General features: G+C 42.0%; 1 protein-coding gene and 1 long non-coding RNA gene across 2 annotated transcripts; one reads left to right on the plus strand and one right to left on the minus strand.

Annotated features, from left to right (window-relative positions):
* The first annotated feature begins 247 nt into the window (after positions 1-247).
* nt5e (5'-nucleotidase, ecto (CD73)) lies at positions 248-19,444 on the plus strand. The gene is made up of 9 exons (XM_034899870.1): positions 248-772; positions 2,692-2,914; positions 5,832-6,020; positions 9,587-9,784; positions 10,928-11,082; positions 13,124-13,232; positions 17,448-17,597; positions 18,558-18,758; positions 19,264-19,444. Exons 1-9 carry the CDS (start codon positions 410-412, stop codon positions 19,428-19,430), a joined length of 1,755 nt encoding a protein of 584 aa, XP_034755761.1. The 5' UTR covers positions 248-409; the 3' UTR covers positions 19,431-19,444.
* Positions 2,638-17,250, minus strand: LOC117961303. The gene is made up of 3 exons (XR_004660368.1): positions 17,160-17,250; positions 5,840-5,844; positions 2,638-2,647 (listed from the first exon to the last, which is right to left on the minus strand). It is a non-coding gene; the product is annotated as an uncharacterized LOC117961303 (long non-coding RNA).
* Positions 19,445-20,552: the final 1,108 nt, after the last annotated feature.

A 20,552-nucleotide genomic window follows, 5' to 3' on the forward strand; every position in this document is an offset into this window, starting at 1 on the left:
CCCCGGATTTTGTCTGAGAAATCTGGTCACCTTAGGCTTCGGAGGACACATTCGGGGCTAGAGCCCAAGAAGACACCTTTTAACACCCCTGTGATCCCCACCCAGCCTGTAATCTTTTGTAGAGAAGCAGTCAACAAATGTGCGATAAGGTCAAAGGTGGGTGGGGGGACCTCAGAGAGGAAAAGGCGTAGCATAACAAACAAAGTCCTCCCTGGAGTCTTCCTCCTCCACTTTTCAGTGGCGCTGTGTCAGTCTGGCCAGCATGTAGCGTCAGAGGGACTCATTTAATGAGCAAAAGGACTCAATAGGAAGCAGAGAGAAAAGATTAATGTGGGTCGTGTAAGAAACAACAACCACAGTCCCAGCTTTGAATTCTTTCTTCCAGACTTTCTTTGCGCGCAGTGAAGAGATGGGAGCAGTGCGCCCGGAGCGGAGCGCTCTGCCGCGGCTTTGTCTCCTTCTCCTCCCGATCCTCATCCTTGGTTTCTCCGTGTCCCCATCCGCGGCCTGGGACCTGGTTCTCCTGCACACCAACGACGTGCACGCTCGAGTAGAAGAGACCAGCGAGGTCTCTGGGAAATGCGGCGGCAGCAGCAGCGAGTGTTTCGCCGGCGTGGCCCGCAGAGCGACGGAGATCAAGCGGATCCGCGGCACCGAGAGCAACGTGCTGCTGCTGGACGCCGGGGACCAGTTCCAGGGGACCGTGTGGTTCAACTACTACAAGGGAGCCGAGGCGGCACACTTCATGAACAAACTGCGTTATGACGCCATGGTGAAAAACACGCAGAGATGGGTTATTAAATGTGGGCTTCAGCCAGTGTGTGTGTGCGCGTGTGTGCGTGCGCGTGCGTGTGTGTGTATATGTTTCAAAACTGTGTACAGCAGCCAAATGGCTATTGAAGGTTTACGTTTTAACAGCCACTCAACAGATTATTAGTTTCGGTACATGTCTAGTAGATGGTGCTTATTTATGACTGCAACTAACTATTACTTCCATTGATTATTTAAGCGATTAGTTCATTGCTCAAGGTCTATTTAAATTAGGTCTATAGCGTCACAACTCCTGTTAAGATTTGAGACTTAAATTGAACTGAATTGGTCTTTAAAATATCGGATAAACTTTGACAGATGACGTCCTCAGATGTCTTGGAACTCAAAGGTATTGAGTTTACTGTCCCAGAGGAGAGAAGAAACTAGAACATCATCAGATTTAACAAGCTGGAACCAGAGAAGTTTTACTTTCTCTTAAAACAATGACTCAAACTAATGAGCAAAATAGTCAGTGATTATTTTAATAGTCTAACTAATCGATTCATCTTTGCAGCTCTAATCTGCAGACTGATCTGCTGATTTGAATCAGAAGCTACTCGTCCTGGATTCTCTTGTTAAAATTACATAAACTAGATTACAAACATCCATAACATTCGTACTCACGATACATCATCGGAACAGCCGGAACATAAAATCGAGGACACAAACAATCATAAACTTACATGCATAACATTCAGACTTGCAGCATAATGAAAGGATAAAATGTTTGATTGTGAGTTTAAAGGTGCCCTGCCACCCATATGTCATGACCTAGTGATAATGTCTGAAGTTCTACCATGGACTCTGTAACGTGGTTACCTTGTTTCAAGTCATTCTATGTGGAATAGAAAGCCTGCAGGAAGACTCAGCTCCTTTTGGGCCAGTTCTCATTAATATTCAACCAGCTAAACTGCTTAACTCTGATTGGCTAAGAACTTATCTAAAAAGAAACATTTCTTTGTTTGGTCATCTCCTTTCAGTTTAATTGTTACAAAATGGGACAAACTGACCAGCTGTATATAACAAAAGGTCCATACTTGGCGCATGAGTATCGATACAGTATTGCTACTGAAAATATCGCAATACTATGCTGTATTGATTTTTTCCGCATCCCCTAATCGCATCCCATATTTATTTTTTGAGGGGAGGCTTTTCCCTTTATTATAGTGACAGTGGATAGACATGGAAGGGGGAGAGAGATGGGGGATGACACACAGCAAGGGGCCGGATGTCGGATTCGAACCCGGGCCCCTGCTAAGCCAACATGGTGCAAACGCTCTCACTGGGTGAGCTAGAGGCCGCCCCGCACCCCAAATGTTTAATGACGGGGATCTACAAACATTACTAAAACCGTCAAAGATGAAAACAGAAAGGTCTCGGTTCAGAGCAGACGGAGCAGACTAGACTCAGCAAAAAAGCCGACGTTGAGTCATTGATTCCGCTCTGAAGGCCACATTTGGTTTTAATCAGCTTGATTGCAGCATTGGGAGAGCAGTGTTTTACTGGCTCGGCTGTCGGCTCTCTGTGCCTTTTAGTTTTTACACCACTTTAAATCCCGATGGAGAGTAAATTCTCAAACATCAGATGTTTGAAATATTGTCTGTGTAAAGAAATGACACGGTGTACGGCCCGGTTTTATTTCTACTTTTCCTTCAGTAGAGGATCTGAGTACTACTTCCACTGTTGATCATTTCATGTTTGTATTTGGCTTGTTGTTGAGAGTTAGGGTTAGGGTTTCTCTTTCTGCTGAATCTAGAGAAACGCGTCCATGAGGGTTTTACCTAACAAGGTCTTATTTATATGTGTCTGCTATGAGTGAGAGCAACTGTCAGCATATCTTTGTGCAGTTCCATATTTGACTTTCCTTTTCCTTTTTTTCAGGTTTTTGGAAACCACGAGTTTGACAACGGAGTGGAGGGACTCATGAAGCCGTTCCTGCAGCAGATCCGGTGTCCTGTCCTCAGCGCCAACATCAAACCAGACCAAACTCTGGCCTCGACGTTCGGCACCTCTTTTTTACCTTATAAGATCCTCACGGTGGGCGGCGAGAGGGTCGGCGTGGTGGGTTACACATCCCAGGAAACGCCTGCTCTGTCCAAACCCGGTGAGTCTGCAACTTCTGTTTGCTTCTAACTCTTTCTCGTGTGACGGCCTCCACGCTGTAAACATGATGATGTACACACCCTCTCAGTTTAGTTTAGTTTATCGGTTTACACATTTACAAATACTGCCGATTAATATGGACAATAATCAATACAAGATGTGATAGACAGACCTCAGAGGAGCATTATATGGGCATTCGCCAATGTGTACTCCAATCAAAATCGAAAGAAACTAAAATGCTGATAAGAGAAGAATAAAAATCCCAAATCAAAATTACACGCCAGATCAACACAACAGAATAAATAAGAAAGGTAAAATGATATTAGGGGTTACATGGGCTGATCACAAAGCATGGCTGCGGAAACAATGTCAGACTCGGGCATGCAGCACGCCTCGCTCTTGGCAAAATTGGCAGATTTATTCTGATCAAATGATGTGTTTATCTCTTACTAACCAAATTACAACTACTTCAAAACAAATTACATTTAATTGTAATGAAAGGGAGTAGATTGCTGACACGAGTGTACGGAGCTCCAAACCAGCTCTCTGTAAAGTGAGAGCCCAAATCTAACTGTCCCTCTCCTCTTATTCTTTTTCTCAACATGGTGTCTTCTCCGTTGAATTGTGTGTGTGTGTGTGTGTGTGTGTGTGTGTGTGTGTGTGTGTGTGTGTGTGTGTGTGTGTGTGTGTGTGTGTGTGTGTGTGTGTGTGTGTGTGTGTGTGTGTGTGTGTGTGTGCTGCTATCTATATACACCGCAGCCAGGTGTGAGTCTTCTGTCTGTTACCACTTTCTGTTCTTGCTTCTCGTAAACCTTTCCCCAAGGCCAAACGCACGCTTCAGCAACAGTCTTTTGTTTTTGTTTTCTGATGGGACCAAGACTGTTTTTGCATATAATTACAGTAATAACTTATAATAATCTGTATTTAAAGCTTGAAGCTAAACCATCTGTGCTAGCCTATTCATTATAAAGTGAATACAAGTGTGTCCTCCCCGGAACTTGTTACCACCGTCTCATGACTTACACACAACTCACAGCAGTGAGACACACAATTTCGCAAAAACTTTCATACTGAGAATATCACACCTAGATTGTAGAAACATGTTTGCAGTACGCAGACATATTTAATTAACAGACATTTGTCACAATTATGCGCCGGCAGGAGTTAGTGCTAGACACACAGTTAAATTAAAAACTTGACTAGGCCTACAAAATGGAGAACAATGATGGAGCAAGTCAATGTAGGGAGAGCCTGGTGTAAGACTCAATTATTGTATGCTCATAATGTAAGTGCATTCAATGCCATCCACCTCCTGCCCCCCCCCATGTTTGTCTGACCTCAGTGTCCCACTTCCTCCCGTTCCCTCAGATCGGGGGGTGGGGGCCAGAGCATTCAGCCGCTCTGCTCCCCGTCTCTGGAACTCATTACCCTCCCAATTTAGAAACATTCCTTCCTTCCCCTCATTTCAAGTCTCAACTCAAAACACATCTGTTCACAACTGCCTAGTCCACTTGAATGTCTGTTTCTCTGCCTTTTCTGTTTTTGTTGTCTCGTATTTTTTTGCTGTTTTTAATGTATGAATACACTGTACGACTTCCTGGAGTGCCGAGAAAGACGCCTTTAAATAAAACATATTATTATTATTAACTCTTTGGATATTTTTAACACATTTCAATATATTCTTAAATAAAAGTCTAATGTCTTTTTGATTGCTGCTCTCTGAACTGCACTTGACAAGTAAACAGGTTGAGTTTGAATAGCATCATTTTGGAGGTGGGCTACTTAAATCTAGGTTAGGACCCAGCTAAGTCTTGCTCATTTATTTCTCGGTTTGGGAGTGACTTTCTATTCTACTTTCTGTTTCAGTATTAGTAATGGACACCAAAAAGATGAGCGTCAAGAATATACATGTGGTTAAGTGACAATATAACTATGTGCCTGAGACTTTTATTATACAGTATGTATGTGAGAGAATGGTGAAGGTTTACACACAATGAGTGAGAATGAAAACATGCATGTGTAAGAGATAGAATGTATTTATGTAAGAGTAAAGAATACCTGTGCATGAAGGTATAAATATATGTGTGTGAGAATTAAATTGCATGTTTGTGTTGAAAAGTAAAATGTATATACTGTATGTTGGTAGAAAAAAACATGGATGTGAAAGGAGAATATATTAGCCTGAGAAGCCAGACCCACATCATCCAGATGTTGGGTCTGGGAACTCCTCATTGGCAAGGCTCTCTCCGAGGGGCGGGATAACAGTTGTCTTTCAAATTCCCTCTGCACGCAATAGGACAGCGCTACAACCAACCAGAGCAACGCTGGTTAATAGATTAAACTTTAAACTCCGAACACATCTTCCTTTTTTAAGAATGACTTCAGAGCTAAACTCCAAGTCTTCCAGAGTCGCAGTCAAAGCCGATTTCAAAGACCTCTGTTCTCCAGCAGCAGCAGCCATCTTCTTTGTTTTCATGTAGCAGGGAATTCACGCAGAACCGTCGCAACTCTGCCGTCATTATGTTAAGCCCGCCCACCAACTCTACACACGATGTGATTGGCCTGACCAGAGTTTGTTTTTTCCAGCTCGCAATCTAACGGAGAGTTGCATTTGTTGCCGCTAAGGTGTGTCTAGATTTCTATGTTAAGAATGTATGTACTGTATGTGGGAATGTACGTATGTGAAAGGAGAATGTATGTATGTCAGAGTACCAGAATGAATAAGGTCTTATACGGCACCTCATAGTTTCAAACACAGCTAGTGTTTTCCATATGTCTACCTCCTCTCTCACCAATTCAATTCAATTCAATTTTATTTATAGTATCAATTCATAACAAGAGTTATCTCAAGACACTATACATATAGACCACACTCCAGAATTTACAGCTCTCTGTAAAGTGCACGTTACCTTCTGCAGGACCACACCTGCACTTTGAGAACGAGGTGACGGCCCTGCAGCATCATGTGGACAAACTGCAGACGCTGGGGGTGAATAAGATCATCGCTCTGGGTCACTCAGGCTTCACCATGGACCAGGAGATTGCCAAGAAGGTCCGCGGAGTCGACGTGGTCATCGGTGGACACAGCAACACGTTCCTCTATACAGGTAGATCTATATGTGGCTGTCTCCTGGCGGTCATGTAATGTGGTATTGATCAGTGGTGGAAGAAGTATTCTGATCCTTAACTTAAGTAAAAGTACTACAGTGTAAAAAATACTCTCGTTACAAGTGAAAGTCTTTTACCTATCGTCAGGAAAACTAACTTGAAGTATTAAAGTAAAGTAAAATTTTCCCTTTTTAAAGTTGGATTGTATTTAGATGTAACAGCTAGCGATATTGTTCAGCAGCCATTTTGTCACCAGTTTGTTGACATTTGTTGACGTGTCTTCTGAGTCGATTGACTAAAGATCACTTTGGTCTGAATTGACTAGCATCTGCATTTGTATTGCACTTTTCTAGTCCTCATGTTCTAGTTGATTAACCCCATGTGATCCTCGGATCAAATTTGAACCGTTTTCAACGTTATTTATATCTTGAAAAATGGGACGTTGAAGTAAGCAATGAAAATGACTGGGAAAAAGTGACAAAATGGTGGTAAAAGTGACAAAACATTGGGAAAACCGTTAAACAATGTTAAAAAAAGCAACAAAGAAGTTTTAAAAGTGACCAAAACATTTGGAAAAAGCTATAAAAACGCGTCTCCAACGATGAATTTGAACTAAGAGACTAGAGTTGCTGACGATGGCAGGTTTCAGGACAAACTGACCTTTTATTCTCGTTCTTCACAACACGACAAACTTGTCCCGTAGATGTTCTGACGATAGGGCGTTACAGCCGGGTGCGGCTGCAGATTATCTATTTTCTTACTTAGTTTATAACTTGCTTGACTTGATCTTTTTTTTGTTGTTTTTTTAATGAGCTGAACTGGTCCGCTTAGAAAGATCCTGAACTGCTTGTTATTGTTGCATGCCACTCTGCTGTAGCGTCTGAGCTGTAGTGTTGGAGCTGTGCTACTAACGGAAACCTTGAGTTTACTTACCCGCGGTTAGCCCGGGAGTAAACATGGTGTCGACGTGCGCGTGTGTGTGTCCCATAAATAACGCTGTGTGTCATGTAAATAGCAGTGAGCAGTCCCTGAGCAGGCCGGCGGTTTGGACCTCAGGACACTACAACTCAAGGATTCAGGCGGCGTGCAACTCTGTGGCCAGCACTGACGGGCAGAGATCACTGTTTGAAAGAGTGTCCTTGAAGCTGACAGTGATGCATTCAAGACCTCCTTTAAGTGGTGCTGTAAAATTCAGATGACCCAGAAAGAAAAAGAAACATAAACTCGGCAATGAGGCAAAGGTGCATTTTGGGTTCAGCGTTGGCGTTGGGGGGGGGTGGACCTTTCCACATTATTGGGGACAAATTATAACAGAAGGAATTTTGATCATCAAAAGCTTCATTCCACCTGCATTGTGGTGAATTTTTCTGGAACAATTTCTGCCTTTTCTGTTTGCAAGTGTCTTTATCCATGTAAATATGATTACTTTTATTAAGTAGTTATTATATTAAGTTATTACTTGATTAATATTCTGTATTGTTCAAATCTTTATGCAGATTCGAAATATTACACTTTTTTTTTCTAGCAAACAAGTGTTTGCTAGACACAGTAATGGTTCTCTTTTTTTCTGAATATAGCATTTTCACGGTAAGTCATGTGTGATACATACTGGTATTATTCTGGTTTTAAAAAGCATTTTTGGAACATGTATACAGAATCTGTGTCTCAATCAGGGTTTTTACTGCAGTTTGTGACACTTTACGGCCTCTTGCCTGTTTACGGCTTACGGTCAGCTCTGTGCATTGTTATGGTTGCTGGACACAGACCAACTAGTCAACAGTAGAGAGATGCTTGACCAAAAGAAAATATGCTACTTTTAAATATTGTGAAAGACTACCAACAGGTTTGTGGATACGAGCCAACCTTTTCTGGAAGTTGGTTAAAGTAATGAAAGAGGGAGGCTGTAATCCAACGAGTAAACTTACTTACTTACAGAATTTTACTTAAGTAACATGTTTAGTGCAGGACTTTTACTTGTAACAGAGTATCTTTTACAGTGTGCTACTAAAGTAAAGGATCTAAATACGTCTTCCACCGCTGGTTGACAAAGAAAGGGCAATCATTTTAAAACCAGCAGTAAGCAAACCTATAACATTCCCTAAAAGTCCTTGATGTTCAGTGGCTGTTCAGTCCTGTGCAGTATTTGTAAGACCTGTGATTTCATACTTTGTGCCCGTGAGCGAGACAAAGTGTGTTCAAGACAGATGACTCATCAGATTTAGAGTGGTTAAGTTCAGTGTTAGTCATACCAAACGTAATGCCAATGTCGACTGCGTAGCCACAGGGGTGTTTCTCAAGGTGTTTTACTGTCTGAGATCAGTCACTGTTGAGGTTCCTGCGGCTGCCATGAGGCAGGTCATTTGGGATTTGTTCATAGTCTTTCTTGGTGTGATGGCTAAAAAACCTGGACACCAAGGGCGTAGGGGACACAGGGTGTGTGTCCTGCCATAGAAACAGAATGGGTAGAAAGGCCATTGTACTGTTTCCCCTGGTCATTTGATTCAATTGTTAGTAGTTGTCATGACAACACGCGTCAGTGGGGCTGTAAACTCAGTCGCAGCTTGCTTGCGGTGGGTCAGCGGACCGCTAACGTTAGACCCAGAGGCAGTGGGTCAGCAAAACCTCTGACGTTAGATCCAGCTGTGCACGGCAGAACCAGCAAGCCAGCTGTGCACCCAGTGTTAGTTGGCTAAAGTTAGCTTGCTAACTCCGCCTTAACGATCCCCACCCCACCCACTCACACACACACACACACACACACACATACACACACTCCATTGTGAGCCGAATAAAGCTGTCACTCCTGGCGAAAGCATTGTGCTTTGTGTGGGTGAAGCATGAAGTCAATCTGAATCATTTAGCAGTACATTACAGTAATTAATGTCTAACCAGAAGTGCTTTAAGCAGTCCTAAATAACAAATGCTACAGTATATACAGAGTGCAAGTTTTGACATGACGATAAATATAGGTATGTGTCTACATGATTGTCTATTACTACAGGTATGGACAGGCTATGAACAGGCTATGAATGTGGCATTGGTAATACAGAATACCTTACTATACACTATGTACAATGATGCAAATTGGGAGCATTGGAGGGCTTGTACAATATGGTCTCAGGCAGTTCTGCAGCTAAAAGGAGCATTATTTTCCTATCATTTCTAAGTGGCTTCATGGACATGTATTCCCAATGTATACCAGATATGTTATTGTCGGAAAGTGTAAATCACACTGAATCTAAAAATATGTCTATCAACAGACTACAAACTAACTTCCTGTTGTTTTAAGAGTGTTTAAAACGCCACATTCTGAAGATGTTTTACAGGATTAAAGGATTTCACTGTTATCTTTATAGACATAACAAGATATTTGAAGAGGGCAACTGAAGCTCTGAGGAATTACATAAAAGCATAGTATACAATTTTGAATAAAAAAAAAAAGGTTTCCATTAAAGTAACTGTATAAAATGATTGTTTTTGGTTTCCCACAGATTATAACTCTCCTAAACTGAACTCTGAACTCTCAATTTAATCTTTCTTTTTCTCTCCACGCTTCATTTCTCAGGAACCCCTCCTTCGTCTGAAGTCCCTGCAGGGCACTATCCGTTCATGGTGAACTCAGACGACGGGCGGAAGGTTCCTGTCGTGCAGGCCTACGCCTTTGGAAAATATCTGGGTTATCTTAAAGTGACCTTTGACAATGCTGGGAATGTGCAGAAGTCCACGGGAAACCCCATTCTGCTGGACGGGACCATCCCACAGGGTAAAGCAACACGTTTGTGCTGAGGGTACAGGAGGGGGGGGGGGGTCACCAGACACCTAGGATAGGATATCATCACAATACTTACACCACGATACGATATGTTTGCAATTTTAAACATATTGCGATATTCTGCGATATATTGCAATTTATAACCTTTTTTCCAACTTTCCAACCTACATTGTAAGTGAATTGGACAATTTTCCAGCTTGTATTTACTTTCACTAAAGTGCTTGTTTTGCTACTTACAGACTAAGATTAATATTGTAATTGTCTGACAACATTATGGAAAGGATCCCTACAGAGATAGACCTTTTTAACCAGAAATCGCTCTGAGGTCACTAGTGCTAAACCCACCAGACTCCATATTTTCACATGTAAATCAATGAACTATGTCTTTATTTCAACCAAAACTAGAATTGTAATTGTTGGAAAATTGTAAATAAGACCCTCAGATTTATTCTGTTTCTGCTGACTTTGAATGAAGAGTATTTTGCTAAAATTACTGGAGAGGCTATAGATTATCTATTTTCTTACTTAGTTTATAACTTGCTTGACTTGATCTTTTTTTAGTTTTTTTTACTGAGCAGAACCGGTCCGTTTAGAAAGATCCTGAACTGCTTGTTGTTGTTTCATTCCACTCTGCTGTAGCGTCTGAGCTGTGCTACTAACGGACACCATTTTGCTAAAATGACTGTTTATTTACATGGAGTCTGGTGGGTTTAGAGGATTCAATTTTGCAGGTGTTTCAATGTTAAAAAATTGGATCTTCTTCTTTAAAAGTCAACCTCCTTGGAAATCCTTCCGATATTGTAGTCAGACATTTAGAATATTAATCTGAGTCCGCAGCAAAAGCAGCAAAAGAAGCACTTTGTTAAGGTTAATACAAGCTGGACAGTTGTCCGGTTAACTTACACTGTAGCTTGTTTCTCCGCTGCCGACTGCAGCGATCTCTCTTAAAAGTGGACCGATGTCAGAGATTGTTGTTCCCATCAGTCACACAAGAAACCATAGGAACATAGGGTCCATGTTGTAGCTACCCTGTAAAGGCATAAATGCTTTTCTAAACCTCTTTCTCAGACATGAAATAAATAACATTAATGTCTTTGTCTGTTTCTTAAATGAATGGCTGAATGATTAATCCAGATCCGGACGTTCTTGCCGACGTGGAAGAATGGAAAAAGAATCTGTCCAACTTCTCGTCTCAGACGGTGGGGAAGACCCTGGTCTTCCTGAACGGGACCACGGAGGAGTGTCGCTTTCGGGAGTGCAACCTGGGAAACCTGATCTGTGACGCCATGGTAGGTATTTAATGAGGAAACGTGAGTACATGGTAACAAAATAGTTAATAGTTTAGATAAGAGGTACTTACAGTATGTTGATGGCTTTTACAGACTGGTGTACAGTTGTGTTCAAAATACTAGCAATCATCACTAACCTCATAAATCATATTCATGGTGATATTTCTAAATGGAAAAATAATTTACTAGTAAGTGTTGTAGAGTCATAGAAAACCAACAGACCCAACAGTCATGACGTGCATGCTGCTCATTCTGTGTAATTGAATCTGTAATTGAAAGGGCCATGTTCTAATAATGGCAGTGTTGTGTTCAGTTAGTGAGATGAAGGATTCTGTGAAGAAACAGGTGTCAGTTATGGCCCATATGTAAGGAAGGAAGAAAGCAATGCATGCTGGTTATAGTGCATTTTTCATTGAAATACTCAGCAAAATGGATAATTCCAGGCATTGCTCTGAGGAACAGCGGACTTTGGTTGAACGTTGATTGGAGAGGGGAAAACATATGAAGAAGTGCAGAAAATGATAGGCTGCTCAGCCAAAATGATTTCAAATGCCTTGAAATGGCATCCAAAGCCTGAACAACGTGGGAAAAAAAGGCTCAACCAAAGTTACCTGTGAGTGCTGTTACGACCCGAAGAAGGCTGTGTGACGCAGAGATATCAGCTAGAAGCCCCCGCAAAGTCCCATTGCTGAAAAAAAGACATGTCCGGAATAGGTTGACATTTGCCAAAGAACACATTGACTGGCCAAGGGAGAAATAGCGCAACGTTTTGTGGACTTTAGAGAGCAAAAATGTTCTTTTTGGGTCTAGGGGGCGCAGACAGTTTGTCCGACGCCCCCCCCCCTGCACTGAATTCAAGTCACAGTACACTGTGAAGACAGTAAAGCATGGTGGTGCAAACATCATGTTATGGGGATGTTTCTCATACTGTGGTGTTGGGCCACACCACAAACCATATAGCACACACCAGGGATCATGGATCAGTTTCAATGCCTCAAAGTACTTGAAGAGGTCTGTTGCCTTTTGCTGGAGAGGAAATGCCTTTTAAACGGGTCTTTCAACAAGACAATGACCCAAAACACACCAGTAAACGAGCAAAGTCTTGGTTACAGATGAACAAGACTGATATTATGGAGCGGCCGGCCCAATCCCCGAAACTCAATCCCATAGAACACTTGTGGGGGGGGACATCAAATTGAGGAAAACCCAGTAATGCAGAGGAGTTGTTGAATGTAGTTCAGTCGTCCTGGGCTGGAATTCCACTTCACTCCATGCAACACAGATGTGAAGCAGTTCTCAGAAATAACGTTTACGCAACTAAATATTAGTTCAGTGATTCGAAGTAAAGCAAACCCTTGAGACATTTTTCAGTTTAAACAGTAAATGTTTGCTTTTCTTCACTTTCTGTTAAGGTTAGAACACAAACTTGATCTATTTTGTTCATGTTTTGATTTGGAATTGAATGTACAGTGTTCCCAATGCATCGATATAATAGAATAAAAAGCTATTCTAAGGATTTTGAGTATTCACTTTTTTTAAACACACTGCTATTATTCTGAACACAACTGGCTTTTTCCTGTTTTTTTGTTTGCCTTTTTGTTACTTATTTTGCGTTTTTCAGAGGTTTTTGTTGCTTCTTTCTGAGTTTTTGTCGGTTTGTCTTCATAGGAACAACAAAAGTTAAACCCTTGAAGTTTACATATAATGTATGTATGGATGGATGGAGCGGTTACATTTTTTATGGCCTTTTTGTTCCTTTTTTATGTTTTTTGTCTCCTTTTCTCAACGTTCTTGTTGCCTTTTATATTGTCTTCAGCTTCTTTTGAAGTTTTTGTGGCTTTTTTTCCACAAATATTGCCTTTTGAATTTTTTCTTCTTTTTTTTTTTGTTCTTTTCGACCATTCTTCCTGTGTTTTTGTCGACTTTATATCCATGCAGACAAGTCCCGGGACCTCCCTCTTAATGTTGAACCCTCTTTATGTTGAACCCATAGTTACGCCCTTGTCACAGAGACAATCTGCTTCTGATTTCCTTTATTCAGATCGACAACAACATCAGGTCTGCAGACTCTCTGCGATGGAACCACGTCAGCGCCTGCATGTTCAACGGAGGGGGGGTCCGCACATCTGTGGACGAACGCACCAGAAATGGTAACTCAGTCATTTCCATGGAAGTAGGGTTGCACCATATTGACAAAATGTGATATCAGGATATTGCTATTTATTTCAACATTTTTAAACATAAGTAAAAGTTTTTTTGGCATGGCATCACACACTCATGATAAAATCCCTTTAGTTGTCTCTATCTATTTCATCCCTTACATCAAATAACCACAAAAAAATGGATTGGATTCCATACAACTCTCTTTACAAATACAATTGATCACTTTTATTCCTGACTAATTTCATCTGTACGTTCCTCTGATCATAACTATTAGGCAAAATTATTCATAATTTCTGCTTTTTAACTCAAATATTAGGAACAATTCTATATAAATGAGTTAGTTGACCATGAATTCCAAAAAGCACTGTAAAACTAGTCTGAAAAAAGGACAACAATGTCAAATGTTTGTCCGTTTTTGACGCGGGAGGACAACACAAAAGGTTAAGTTGATATATCATGCACCGCTACATGGAAGTAACAATCTAAAACTCTCACTTCTCTTAAATATAAATAAAGTAAACTTTCTGTTTGCATTTTATTAACCCTCTGAGGCCTGAGGGTAGTTTCACATATCTTTTTAAATGAACCCTTTTAAGGGATTTGCATATAATTGATCCCCGTGCCTTTCATCTCAAAATGTTCAGAACAAACTCAGCTTAGCTATACCCAAACACCTAAAGTTGACACCCAAAGTTTTTCTAGAGCTAGTATATGTAAAGAGATAATGTAGCTGAAACTTTGATGTTCACTCTTTGAAATTCCCTCAAACGACCGTAACTTATGACGTGTTGTACACATTGTTTCGGTGCTTGACATGAGTTTACCAAATTCTTAGGTAAAATATGACTAAAATAGTCAACAACTGTCTGAAATGTTAATGGCATCCACAGTCCCCAGCAGCTAGCAGCCATCCACTATCATTACAGCCCCGGCCGGGGGACGCATCCACAGTCTGCCCCCAGCAGCTAGCAGCCATCCACTATCATTACAGTCAGGGACACATCCACAGTCTGCCCCCAGCAGCTAGCAGCCATCCACTATCATTACAGCCAGGGACACATCCACAGTCTGCCCCCAGCAGCTAGCAGCCATCCACTATCATTACAGCCAGGGACACATCCACAGTCTGCCCCCAGCAGCTAGTCAGCACTTAACTCCGCTGCTAAGGACGCTAACGGCAGTTTACTGAACCGTCGGGAAACAGACCCAGGCACTTGAGTCAGAACAGCGGCCATTCATAACATTACACCTCCAGCGTTACCAGTGTCCCGTGTCCGTTTCTGCATACATCACCTTCTGTGAGGACTTAGTAATCCCTCGTAAATCCATCTCCATATATTCAAATAATAAACAATGGGTCTCCAAATCTGTCAAAAGCATAATTATTTAACAAAATATTAGCTTCAACCAAGGTAAAATGACTCAATACAGAGTACTTAAAAAACGAGCTAAAAGGAACTTAAGCTTGCAAAACTTAATTTTAAGGACAAAGTTGAGAACATGCTGAGCACAGGCAACTCCTGTCCTGCATGGGAGGGTGTGAAAGCAATAATGGGGATGCAACCTAAGAAGTGTCTGGTCTCCCTCAATGGCATGTCAGACCTTGCCCTCTCTAATGAGCCGAACACTTTTTATTGTTTTAATACTTATGATTTAGTGAGGAGCTGTCAGTTTTTAATAACATCACCCCAGGGCAGGGTAAAGTCCAGGTTGACAGAAACTTGGTCCTGACACTCTTCAGAGGCATAAATGAAAGGAAAAGTCCCGGCCCCGACGGTATTGGCCTGTATATTAAAGAACTGTGCTGAACAGCTGGCAGACATTTTTTGTTTTATTTACAAAATGTCCTTACATCTCCACACTGTTCCTCGCCTTTGGAAAGACTCAATTATCATTCCAGTGCCTAGAAAAAGGCTCTAGAGTCTCATAATGACTTTAGGCCTGTGGAACTCACCTCCCTCACTATGAAGAGGTTAGAGAAGATTGTGAAGGATGAGCTTTTGAACTCCGTCCAGGATCTACTGGATCCGTTTCAATTTGCCTGCAGACCAAACCGGGAGTGGAAGATGCAGCATGTACTCTTTTTAACTGGATCTACACCCATCGTGAGAGTACAAAGAGCTTTGTGCGACTGCTTTTTGTTGACTTTTCTTCAGCTTTTAATTGCATCCAACCACATATTTTTATCGGGGATTTTAAAGAGTATCTTCAATATCAATCCTTGTCTTATCTTGTCTTAGCTAACAGGTCTCAACGCGTGAGAGTGAATAGCATTTTATCTGATGTCCTCTTTTCCTCTACTGATTCCCCCCAGGGCTGCGTCCTCTCAGCAATTTTATTTATTTTATATACAAACGCATGCCAAAGCCAGCACACCAGGCGTCCTATCACTAAGTTTGCTGACAACTCGGTAATAGTGTTGCTGCTGACACACAACGCCCCCAAGCATGGCGCTGTTTTCACTGATTTTACAGAGTGGTGCAAGTCGACTTTTATCAACATTAACGTTTCAAAAACTAAAGAAATGCTAATATAGTTTAGAAAGAACCCCCCCACCCTCTCTTCTACTCTCATTACTGATCTAGCTATAGAATTGGTGAAGCAATACAAATACCTTGGTATTATAATCAATGAGAAACTCACCTTCAGGCCACAAGTTGATGCTGTCTGCAAGAAATCACATCAACGCATGTTTTTTATCGTAAACTTCGCAATTCTTAAACTCTGTATATGAGACAATGTCCCTCAAGAAGGCCCAGTCAGTCCTGGCCGACCCTAGTCCCCCCCTGAACAGCTGCTTCATCTTGTTGCCGTCTGGACGCAGATTCAGTCTGCCTAAATGCAGGACTGTTACGTCCCAATGTCTAGGGGTAGCCAAGACGCAACATAACGAATGCCCCCCTCCACACTCTTCCCACTCCCAAACAAGGCCAGAACAAAGACTTGCCAATTAACAGTTTCTGTTTAATCCAGAGGTGATGTCCCAAAAAAACAAACAAAATTATACTAGAGGCAACCTAAACTTTCCTACACAAAACAACATACAAAGAAAAGACAAAGCTCTAACCTGAACTCCTACATGAAAAAAACAGGAGAAAAAGGTTCAAACTAATTAGTTATTAGCAGCACAAAACCAATCTGAAACATTACTTACACAATCTTAAATCATCTCACAGTTATACAGAGGCACATGTTTGGGTTTGGCAGAGTGAAGAGAGAAGGGGGCGGAGTTCTTGTCAGATGGGGCTTTAAAATGGCTCCCGTCCTTCTGGCGACCAATCAGGAGACAGCAATCACCTCTGCTGATCCAATCCAGTGTGCGCACCTGGTCTCCATTATCTGTAGTAGAGGAGCACCTACTAGAGCAGGGTGAGAGACATAATACAAAAATGACCCCAGGGTCAAAACAAGGACAAACAGACACAAAAACTCTTTTGTCCCTGTTGCTATGGGCTTTTTAATAAGTCAATGTGAGGTGTGGACTTCCGTGTTGTCCTGTATAACCTGTGTGTTATTTATGTTACATGCTGCTGCACAACAATTGCCCCCCGGGGATAATAAAGACTCCTTGAACCCCCCCCCCCCCCCCCCCCCCCCCCCCCCCCCCCCCCCCCCCCCCCCCCCCGCTTTTATTCGTCTTTACAGTTAGCTAAATTTACCAGACAAAACAAGTAGAAGGCACCAAAAGGACTAACACTAGCTCTGGACGGGAAGGATAACTCCCAGAGTTGGAAGGGGGGTGTCGTGATTCTTACTCACGCAGGTTTGTGGATCAGAGCAATTTTGGTTTCATGTTGCATATCGTTACAGTCCTAATGCACACGTGTTTTTCCCCGGAACTCCCTAAATAGTTGGAGATCTCAAACCCCCCAAAGTTACAACCTTGTCTTAGCCATCATAGAGTTTAGCAAAACAAATTCTGCTTTGAGTGACGCGTAAATGCAGTTTGAAAACAGTTTCCTGTCTCTTTGGTTTGGCGTACAACTAGGCAGGCCAAAAGTCTTTGTGAACTCAAGTTAAGATGTGGGCCAGATATAAATTTACAAGGACCTTGATTACGACACCCGTGTTTTAAATCCTATCTACGTATCTTTTCACAGTGCATATTTCCTCATAGTGAAACTATGCACAATCATTGACGATGGGCTGTTTTCTTTTGTCAGAGGAACTTCTATTAAATGGTGTGGATGTGTTGTTGCCAGGCTTGATCACCATGGAGGACCTGATCTCCGTCTTACCTTTCGGGGGAACCTTCGACCTGGTGCAGCTGAAAGGCTCCACGCTGTTTAAAGCCTTCGAACACTCAGTGAGACTCTACGGCCAGAGCAGGGGAGAGTTCCTCCAAGTGTCCGGTAATTTTAACATCATTCCTATTTATATATGTATGTACTGTATGTGTAATTTATATAATGGCAGCACGATATCGGGATATTGTGCGATATCGTTGTAGAGTATTGCGCTAATGATTATTACCACAAAGTGTAGTCTAAATAGACAACGTTTCATTTCTAGGATTTCTCCGGTGCCGACTGAAGTTACACCAGATGTCCCTCATTTAGGCCGAATGTCCGTCCCCGTCCTCTGTCTTTGTGTTGACGTTCTAACCTCCAGTGGATTTCTGAGGACTACGGTTAACTGCTCCTCAGATCTCTGCAGGGTAAAGGGCGAAAGCTGGCAAGACTATCTGTCCAATCTGAGTTTCCTGTTGCGCAACTAAAATATCCTTCCCGAAGCTATTTTGCACCGTGGCTCCATCCGGAGCTTAGCACCGCCCAAGATGATTGGGATTGGTTTAAAGAAATGCCAATAAACCAGAGCGAGTTTTTCTCCCATCCAGGAATCCTGTGTGGACTAGCCAGACCTACCTCCGCAGCGCTATGGAGGAAGGTCTTGCGTAGTGAGAATAGACATCAGCTAACTTTAACGCTTGTTTTAACGGACTTGCATAAAGTCTGTTAAGTTAAGTTTAACCAGCCCGAATCTACGTGAAAAAAACAACAATGGCAGAGTGAAACAGACATTAGTAAACAATATTGCTGCCTGGGAGTTCATGGGAGACGTTACCGTTTGCTATTCTAAATCCATGATGTTCCACCACTGTTCCAGCCGGCTGCATGTACATGTCAATGTTGTCCCCGTCCGCTTCCGTTGTGTTGACGTTCTAACCTCCGGTGGATTTCTGAGGACAGTGGTTGCTCCTCAGATCTCTGCGAGTTTCTCAACCATCACTGGACATGTTTAATCCTCAGCCACGTATCGATGGATGAGTCAGACTGATTACGTTTTCCGTTTCCCCCCTCCCCCCCCAACAGGATTTCGTGTAGAGTTTGACTTCTCCAAACCCAAGGGGCATCTGGTGAAGAGCCTCAGCATCCTCTGCACAACGTGTCGAGTTCCTAGCTACGAACCGGTTCAGGAGGAGGCGGTTTACAGAGTGGTGGTGCCGTCCTACCTAGTGACGGGCGGCGACGGGTTCTCCATGATCCCAAAGGAGATGCTCAAACACGACAGCGGTGAGACGTTTGTTTTTCTTTCTTAGCCTGTTTCATGACATCGTGAAGGTGCATGCACATTGTGTTATTCCAGATCTACATTAGCACTTAGACCACTATTTGCACTAACTGTACTTTGACTCATTGTATGTAGACTGTTGTTCATAATTACTGTGTCATTACCAACCTTCATCACTAACTAGACCACAACTTGCACTAACTGTCCCTACATCTCAGCCGTGATATAGACTGTCCATTCATGTATATTGTGTTATTACCACATCACTTTCACATATCCTCCGACGTACTTACACCTCTCTTCGCTCGAGCTTTGTAATGCCGACCTAATCTGCACTTTATTTAGTCTATTGTATTCTGTTTTCTTGTATTGTATTGAACGTGAACCTGTATGTTGTCTTGCACGCTTCTGCTTTTCTTGTCCAGGTCCTACAGGGTTAAATAAAAGGTTTAATAAAATAAAAAGCTGTTGTGTATCTGAACGTTTATACTTTTCATTTCCTTCCAGGGGATTTGGACATTTCAGTTTTGTCCTCCTACATCAAGAAAAAACAGATAATTTATACGCCAGTTGAAGGACGCATCAAGTTCTACAACTCAGCTTCGGGTCGAAACGCTCCGCTGGTTTTACTGGTTGTACTGGGACTGCTGTGGACTCTGTGTGGGACTGTTTAGGGGGGACTTTACCCGGACACACAAGAGGACAGAAAAAGGTTTTTAACCTAACGGAACGTGAACTTGAACATTTAACAAAGGACTGCAAATCTCACTTTTTAGTTTTATTTTGCAAATATTTTTTCAAAGAAAAGATAAAAACCAACTTGGTTGGGCAAACCAATTTGGGCAAAACAGCCGAAATCACAGCCAAGCCAACTTATCCCTCCGAAGGTCTATCGGCATTTTTACATACTGTATCGTCTTGAATTCTCCTTTTAAGGGTCTCTGCATATAACTGATCCCCATGTGTTTCATATCAAAAGGTTCAGAACAAATTCAGCTGTCCCAGAGCAATGTGCTGCAACACATTGAAAACATGACAACAACAACCAAATATGCAACAACAACTTTGGAAGAAGCCCAGTTTTTTTTAATTTCTGCTAATTCAGTACGCCTTTGTACTGAACGTCATCTCACACAGAGGCAGTGCTCAGCAGACTCTTCTGTCTTTTTACCGGAGTGCTCCGAGTTGAGAGAACAAGGCGTCCTTTGTGTGGAGGAGCTCCTAATCAACGCTCGCTGCCTGTTAATGTTCTTAATCAGTTCACTGGGTGCAAACAGCTGGCACCGGTCTGCACTGACGTGAGCTGCCAGGATGCTTAAAAACAAGCATGAACTCCGTGGAAACGCTTCTCCATCTGCTTTCATTCAGTTCTGAGAGCAGGCGAGGACATGTTGCCGGCCGCCATCACATGGTGAAAAGAGCCTGGGTCGTACTGTACATAGGACGAAGTTGGCTTTTCATAAAATTTGTATTTAGTTTTTAGGTATAGTTTGCCAGTTTAACTAGTTCTGAGATTAAACCAGTTGTCTGTCTCACTCAAAGAAACACTGACAGAGACTTGGCCTCCAGGGAGGGAAGAAGGAGTTCCTCACTGAAGAAAGTCCACTTAATTGTTATCATTTGGATAAGGGCTCCCGCTACAACTTTTGTATGACTTTTAAATGACGTACTTTACTATGAATTTATTATTAATGACTTTTAAATGACATACTATACTATGAATTTATTTATGACTTTTAAATGACGTACTATACTATGTCTTTATTAATGACTTTTTTGACATACCATCCTATGAT

This window comes from Etheostoma cragini, chromosome 18 (genome assembly GCF_013103735.1).
Source record: "Etheostoma cragini isolate CJK2018 chromosome 18, CSU_Ecrag_1.0, whole genome shotgun sequence".
NCBI classification, from domain to species: domain Eukaryota; kingdom Metazoa; phylum Chordata; class Actinopteri; order Perciformes; family Percidae; genus Etheostoma; species Etheostoma cragini.